Source organism: Chrysochloris asiatica, unplaced genomic scaffold, assembly GCF_000296735.1.
Source record: "Chrysochloris asiatica unplaced genomic scaffold, ChrAsi1.0 scaffold00067, whole genome shotgun sequence".
Taxonomy (NCBI): domain Eukaryota; kingdom Metazoa; phylum Chordata; class Mammalia; order Afrosoricida; family Chrysochloridae; genus Chrysochloris; species Chrysochloris asiatica.
In genome coordinates, this window is record NW_006408585.1 from 7,636,815 (window position 1) to 7,645,173 (window position 8,359).

At 36.8% G+C, this 8,359-nt stretch overlaps 1 protein-coding gene across 1 annotated transcript in view; it reads right to left on the bottom strand.

Moving 5' to 3' along the window:
* LRRC9 (leucine rich repeat containing 9) overlaps positions 1-8,359 on the bottom strand; it is a 219,084-nt gene that overhangs the window by 178,793 nt on the left and 31,932 nt on the right. The window contains exons 3-6 of the mRNA XM_006864637.1: positions 3,481-3,621; positions 2,794-2,857; positions 2,256-2,326; positions 1,549-1,731 (exon numbers count right to left, since the gene is read on the bottom strand). Of these exons, the coding sequence (XP_006864699.1) occupies positions 1,549-1,731; positions 2,256-2,326; positions 2,794-2,857; positions 3,481-3,621 (459 nt within the window). The remainder of the gene's footprint in view (positions 1-1,548; positions 1,732-2,255; positions 2,327-2,793; positions 2,858-3,480; positions 3,622-8,359) is intronic.

The following is an 8,359-nucleotide window of genomic DNA, read 5'->3' on the forward strand; positions in this document are numbered from 1 at the left end:
AGATAGGGATGGGCAACTTAGACATTGGCTACCTAAAATGAGGGGGCAATAAAGGCACAAAGTGACTGGCTAACAAGGTTTCAAGAGGGAGTTTAGTTTAAGAGTAAGAAAGAGTCCCCACTGAATAACTGTCATCTTGTCTAGATGTGGTGAAAAGAGATAGGGATAAGATTTGTAAAATTCAATAGTGAATAATTGTTATCATGACTAATCACGACTGTCACAATTGTAAAGGTAGAAATTTTGTAACAAAAGTCCAGAAACAGAGGACCCTAGGACCATCAAGAGAGGAACGCACAAACAGAATGCGGGACCTTATCCAGAGAAGCAGCAGCACCAGAGATGGAGGCAGAGATAGGGGCATGGAGAGGGGGCGTGGCTGAGGACTCTAGATTCATGGACTAAGAAGAGAAGGACTAAGAGCTGGTGGCCAGGAGAAGACTTGCAGAATGTGCCCTTTGGAAATGTAAATTATTATATATGCCTGAGTGCTGTTTTCTGTTTGTTTGTATTTTAAAAAGTTAAAGTGGATAGAGAGAAATACAGATAACTGATGGTACATGGAGGGGATTATAATCATTGTAATGAAACAAGGTATATGATTTGTTGAGTGTAAAACTGATGATATGCCCTGTAAACTTTCACTTAATCCACAATAGAAACCTTAAATAATAATAAAAAAAAAACTAATAATTTAAAGATACATGAAAAGCTCACTTTTCTCTCCGATCTTCCACCTTCCCAGTCACTCTACCCTCTACAGACAACCATTTATCTTAGTTTCTAGTGCATCCTACTTTACTTCTTCTACTCTCTTCTTATTTTATTAAAATACTCCTATAGCATAGTGGTTATGAGTTGGGATGCTAATCTCAAGGTCAGCAGTTCGAAACTATCAGTGGTTCCACAGAAGAAAGATGAGGCTTTCCGTTCTGGTAAAGATTTACAGCCTTAGAAACTGTATACAGGGTCCGAACTGACTCCACGGTACATAACCAAATATTTGAATATAAACTCTGGTGTGGTGCTGTAGGATAAGCACTGGAATGGTAACCACAAGGTCAGTGGTTTGAGCCCATCAGTCACCCCTTGGAAGAAAGATGAAGCTGTGTGCATCCATGAAGATTTACAACCTCAGAAACCCTATACAGGATTGCTTGGAGTTGAAACTGACTCAATGGCACTTAACAACAACAACAACAACAATTTTTACGCACATAGCACTACTCCAATGATTCTATACACTGATAAGTTTTCAAGATTTCCTTCCTTTCGTTTTGCATAGATTAGAAACAATGTTTTCTGATTATTTCAGTTTCCAATACTATCATCAAAATTAAAACTCTAGTTTTAATACTGCCATTTGCACTTTTATGTGAAATGTGCAGCTCACTGAGACAAAAGTAGATTTGGTGATTAGAACTCACCAGATAATACTACTTACTTTATGTAGACACAGCCAGAAAGAAACAGTAAATGAATCCAACAGAGACCTTAAGTTGAACACGTGAACTTCATCGGAGACACCTGACTAAAGGATGTACTTACATATGCCAGTTCCTTGATTTGCTTTGATGACACATCAAGCGTGTCCAGTCTTTGAAGGCAAGGTAAATGAAACAATACATGAGTGGAATAATTATACAGTAGACAAACTGGATTGGTTTTATACTGAGGATCATTCAACGATAAATCCTTTAAGTGACGTAGCCTGGTTAAATTGGTGAGGTCCTAAAACAACAGTGATGATAATGTTCAATTAATTAATTGTGACTCTGTTCCTAAAGGAGGCATTTGAACACTGAAGAACATCCATAATCTAGCATAATGTATTTTAACTAGGTGCTTAAATGTATAAAAGTAATTAGTATAGTGAAAATATTTTTCTCTAGTGAAAAAAGCAAAATATACAAAGAACAGAACAACAATTAAAGAGTAAACTTTATCCAACTGTGCATTTTAAATATAAAAGGTTAAAGAATATTTGCTAAACCATAAATTCTACGGGACCAGTCACTTGAGCTCATATATGCAGACAACTATTTCCTTTGCACAACTCTTTCTGTGAACCACTGGCCCAATGTACCTGCTGGTCTCCTGCTTCCTTCAGTCCCAGTCCAGTGCATTAACCCACAGCACCATACCAGGAGTGGCAGGTAGCCCCCTAAAATTCAACTATTCCTTAAATAGGGTCTATTTAGACCATTCACCATCCAGGTTGACAAATAAAAATTAATCAGTCCACGTAAACATACCTTGAAAGAACACAACTGGTTTCCAGAAAGGTTTAATCTTTCAAGTTGCTCATTGGAGTCAAGACATCGACCTTTAATTTAAAATACAAGATAAAAAGTTATTAAATTTTTTGTTTTAATTAACTCCTGCTCTTATGTCATGCTTGAGTTTTATGTGATAATTTCTTATATATAAATAAGATCAACAGTTGTTATTAAGTGCCGTTGAGTCGATTCCAACCCATACCAACCCTGTATAGAGTTTCTAAGGAGCAACTGGTGAGCTTCAACCACCGATCTTGCAGTTCAAAGCAACTTTGCAGTCCAGTGCATTAACCCACAGCACCACACTAGGACTCCAAGATTAACAGTATCCTTTCATAATTAATTACAAATTGATTCATAGGCAGTGTTTTCACATCCTATAATCAAAGGTTTGGAAATATTTTGCTAAGATGTCATTCAAAAGTCTACAAGAAAGAAACCTGAGTGCGTACTTTTTATACTGATTAACCATTGACTGCAGCATAGCTCAAATTTCAAATGAAACAGTACATACCAATGGTACTTATTCGATTTCCAGCAAGGTTGAGATCACTTAAATTCTTCAACGTGTATAAGCCCTAAGAATTCAGAGGACAAATAATTTTTGAAAAAAAAAAATCATTAAAATATATATCTACACATCATGTGATCAATTTGGCTAGTTCACTGGATGCTTTGAGCACTGGGTGCTAAGCACTACTCAAGTACAGAGGGAAGTGGGTGCCTCCCTGAAGCCATCCTTGTTTCTCTATATAAAGAGAAATATTTCAGTAGCATAGTGGTTATGAATTGGGCTGCTAACTTCAGGGTCTGCAGTTTGAAACTACCAGATGTTCCACAGGAGAAAGATGAGGCTGTCTGCTCCCGTAAAGATTTACAGCCTCAGAAACCCTATACAGGGTCGCTATGAGTCAGAACTGACTCCACGGCACAAAACCACCAACAACCATATAGCGAAAAGGAGAAGAAAAAGAACATAATGCACAGTGTGTTGTATAAACTTACTTTGTCTCCTCAGATTTAGTGTGAGAACTAAAGGAAATGATGTATACAAAGCCCTTTGTACATTATAAATATGTTAGCACCATAAAAATTATAAGTCATTAATATTTTGTTTCTTAAACATAATAGGATTTTGGATATTGTGGTTTGAATTTCACAATAGTAATTTACCTTACACAAATTATTGAAATGATCTTACCTCGATATTTTTTATTGCATTGTGGTTTAGCCAAAGAACCTCCAATCTGATTAGTCTCTCTAAATTTTCCATTTTGGAAATTTTATTATAATATAAATACAGTTTTTCCAAATTTCTGCATACTTGAAGACCTTCAATTTTCTGTTTTTAAAAATAAAAGAGAGATAGAATAGTATTAGCCTATATTTTGCCATGAGCCCTTTGATTTTTAAAAGAAAATATACTTAGAAACCTATTTATCTGTTCTTTTTAAAATCACATTTTATTGCAAAATCCATCTCCAGAAAAATTATAGAATTTTTTAAAGAAAACGCATATAATCCCTCTAGCTAAGTAAAACTATTTTCCATTTTGCACATTCTCCATAAGCACTGAATTACTAACCACAAGTTCAGTGGTTCAGATCCACCAGAAACTCCTCTGAAACCCAATAGGAGGTTGATGTGAGTCAGAACCAACTTGACGAAACAATAACAACAGACCTATTTTTATATCGAGTTCTGGTTTGGCGCTGTAGGATAAGCACTGGATTGCTAACCACAAGGTCAGTGGTTCAAACCCACCAGCTGCTCCTTGGAAACCCAATACAGGGTCACTACGGGTTGGAACTGACTTGATGGCACTTAACAACAACAATCCTTATGAATGTATGACTACTTTTTTACTTAAGATAATCTGAAATATTTTCATAATTTAAAAAAATTATTATATTACTATTTATAAAACATTTCATGAAATGGGTGGTTTAAAGAATTACTAAATGTGGCCAATATGTTTCAAATTTTTATTTTTATTTATTTTGTATTACATACTGGGGTCCTTATGTATGCTAAAAGGTATTTATCAAGGAGACTGTGTGTGGTGTGTGCGCGCATGTGCATGAGCATTCAAGCATTAACAAGTATGTTTAGATTCTTCAGTATGGTGTCTCAAATTTTAGTTATTGTAAATACTATTGCAACATATCTCTTCTTGGATATTGCTGTTTCTGCTGTTGAATTAATTCTCGATGATAAACTCTTGTAATAAAGGCTCTGATAAATGATGGGGCTTCAAAAATTTTGTGGAGAAGTTTCACTATCTTTCAATTCCATTTTTCCAGGAACATTCTGAAGCTCTCTTGTCTTTTATCATACTGCTTTACAGAACAGATGTACTATATTATACTCAAAATGGATTGATGACTTAAATCTAAGAACTAAAACATTAATTCTCTTAAAAGAACACGTAGGGGGAAATCTTTATAACCTTTGATTTGGAATTCTTATATATATGCCAAAAGCATAAAATAGATAAAGTAGACTGTGTCAAAATTTAAAACTTTTGTGCATAAAAGAACACGCCCAAGAAAGTTAAAGGACAACCCAAAGATAGGCAATATTTCCAAATCATATCTGATAAGAGATTGTTGTTGTTTCATGCCATTGAATTAGTTCAGACTCATAGCAACCATGTATAGTAGGGTTTCTGAGGCTGTAAATCTTTGCAGGAGCAGAAAGTCTCATCTTTCTCCCACAGAGAGGCTGGTGGGCTCTAACTGCCAACCTTGTGGTTAGCAGTCCAGTGCTTATCTTACAGAACCACAGCATTCTGATAAGGGATTAATACCCAGAATATATGTAAAATTTCTATAATTCAACAATAAAAAAACCAGACAAACCCAATTAAAAATGGGCAAAGTTCTTGAACAGACGTTTCTCCAAAAAGATAACAACCGGTCAATAAGCACATGAAAAATGTTCAACATGCTTGCTGTCAATGTTGTTAGGTGCCATCAAATCAGTTCTGACTCTTGGGGCCACTACGCACAGAAACACTGCCCAGTCCTGCACCATCTTTACAGTAGTTGTTACGATTGAGCCCACAACTGCTGCTACTGTCAATCCATCTCCCTATCATTGAGGGGCTTCCTATTTTTCACTGACCCTCCACTTTACCAAGTATTATGTCCTTCTCCAGGGACTAATCCCCCAAAATAACAAGTCTGAAATATGAGAGACAAAGTCTTTCCATCCTCATTCTGATTGCACTTCTTCCAAGACAGATTTCTTTGTTCTTCTAATAATCCAGGTGCTTCTAATATTCTTCTACAGGCCCATAATTCAAATGCATTGATTCTTCTACAGTCTTTCTTATTCACTATCCAACAGTCATATGAATATGAGGCAAATCATAACATCATGGCTTGGGTCAGAAGCACATTAGTCCTCAAACTGATCTCTTAGCTTATTGGCACTTTAAAGAGGTCTTTTGCAGCGGATCTGCCTAATGTAATATGTTGTTTAATTTCTTATTTGCTGCTTCCATAGGTGCTGATTGTGGATTCAAACAAAGTGAAGTCTTTGACACTTCCTTTTTATATTTATCAGAATGTTATCCATTTGTCCAGTTGTGAGGGTTTTCATTTTGTCTACATTGAGGTACAGTCCATACTGAAGGCTGCAGTCTTTGATCTACATCAGTATTTCAAATCTACTTTGCTTACAACAAGCAAGGTTGTGTCATCTGCATATCACAGGCTGTTAATGAGTCTTCCTCCAATCCTGATGTCATGTTCTTCTGTATATAATCCAGCTTCTCAGATTATGTACTCAGCATACAGATACAATAACTATGGTGAAAGGACACAACCCTGGTGCACACATTTCTTGACTTTAAAGCATTCAATATCTCATTGTTCTGTTCTAAGGATGCACATGCTCCTCATATCTATTCTTTGCAATGTTATCCATACTTTGTGATGATCCACACAGTCAAAAGCATTTGCATAATAGTCAATAAAGCACACCATCCTTAGTCATTAGGAAAATACAAATCAACATGCAATGAGATATCATTACTAGGATGACTACCATAAAATTTTAGGAGAAAAGAAAAGTAACAAGTGTGGTGAGTAATTGGGGAAATTTGAACTGAACCCTAGTGCATTACTAATAGGCATTTAAAATGTTGCAGCCTCTGTAGGAAACAATTTGGTGATTTCTAAGAAGTTCAAACTAACATTCATCTGTCAATTGTCTTACCGTGGGGATTTTTGTGTTGTGATGCAGGAAGCTATGCTACAAATATTTTAATTATCAGTAGGATAACCCATGGTGGACAGGTTTCAATGAAGATTCCAGACTAAGACAGACTAGTAAGAAGGAGAGGCAGACCACTTTTCAATATTTAGGCACTAAAAACCTTATGGGTAGCAACAGAACATTGTCATATATAGTGCCAGAAGATGAGCACCTCAGGTTGGAAGGTACTGAAAATACAACTAGGGAAGAGCTAGTCCTTAAAGTAGTTGGGTGGTGATTGTGTGCTGTGGAGTTGGTTCCAACTCGTAGTGACCTTGTAGAGGGCTTGTGAGGCAGTAAATCTTTACAAGAGTAGAAAGCCTCTTCTCTCTCCTTGCGGTTAGCAGCCCAACTTGTAACTCACTTCGCTACCAACTAGAGTTAACCATAATGATGTGAATGAAGCAAGGCTTCTAGGATCTTCATTTGTTGATGGGGCGCAACTCAGAAGAAATGGAGGCAAACGTCCATTAATAATCAGAATGTGACAAGTACAAAGTATGAATGCAGAAAAATTGTTATTAGTAAAAAAAAAAAAAAAAACAATTAAATGGGATGCATACAGGTTGATATCCTAGGCATTAGTGAGCTGAAATGGAATGGTATTGGCCATTTTAAATCAGATACACATAAGTTTTACTACGCGAAGAATGACAGACAGAAGAGGAATGGCATCACATTCATAGTCAAAAAGAGCATTTCAAGATCCAGCTTGAAGTACAATGCTGTCTGGGACTGGATAATACCCATAAGCCTGCAAGGAAGATGACACACCACTATTATTAACATTTATGCACCAGCCACTAAAGTCAGTGATGATGAAATTGAAGAATTCTACCAACTTCTGCATTCTGAAATTGATCAAACATGCAATCAAGATTTACTGAAATTAACGGAAATTGGAATTTGAAGGTTGGAAGCAAAGAGAAAGGATCATTAGTTGGAAACTACATTCTTGGTGATAAAAACAATGCTGGAGATCACAAGATAAAATTGTGATGATAAAGGACTTAATTCATTACAAATACTTTTTTTTCCAACAACATAAACAGTGACTATACATGTGGATCTCACCACATGGAATAGACAGGAATCAAACTGACTACATCTGTGGGAAGAGATGATGGAAAAGCTCAATACCATCAGCAAAAACAGGGCAGGGGTTGACTGAAATAGGCCATCAATTGCTCATATGCAAGTTCAGGCTGAAGCTGAAGAAAACTAAAACAAATCCATAAGAGCCAAAAAATGATCTTAAATATGTTGTTGTTGTTAAGTGCCATCGAGTTGGTACTGACTCATAGTGACCCTATGCACAGCAGAATGAAACAATGCCCGATCCTGGGCCAACCTCACTACGGTTGCCACGCTTGAGTCCATCGATGTTGCCACTTGGCCAATCCATCTCGTTGGGGGTCTTCCTCTTTTTCTCTGACCCTCCACCCTACCAAACAGATATCCTTCTCCAGGGACAGATCCCTCTTGACAATATGTCCAAAGTATGAGAGATGAAGTTTGGCCATCCTGGCCTCCAAGGGACATTCTAGCTGCACTTCTTCCAACACGGATCTACTGGTTCTTTTCGTAGCCCATGGCACTTTCAATATTCTCCTCAAAAACCATAACTCGAAAGCATCAATTCTTCTACGGTCTTCCTTATTCACTGTCCAGCTTTCATATGCATATGAGGTTATTGAAAATACCATGGCTTGGGTCAGGTTCACCTTAGTCCTCAAGCTGACATCTTTGCTCTTCAACACTTTAAAAAGGTCTTGTGCAGCAGATTTGCCTAATGCAATGCGTCGTTTGATATCTTG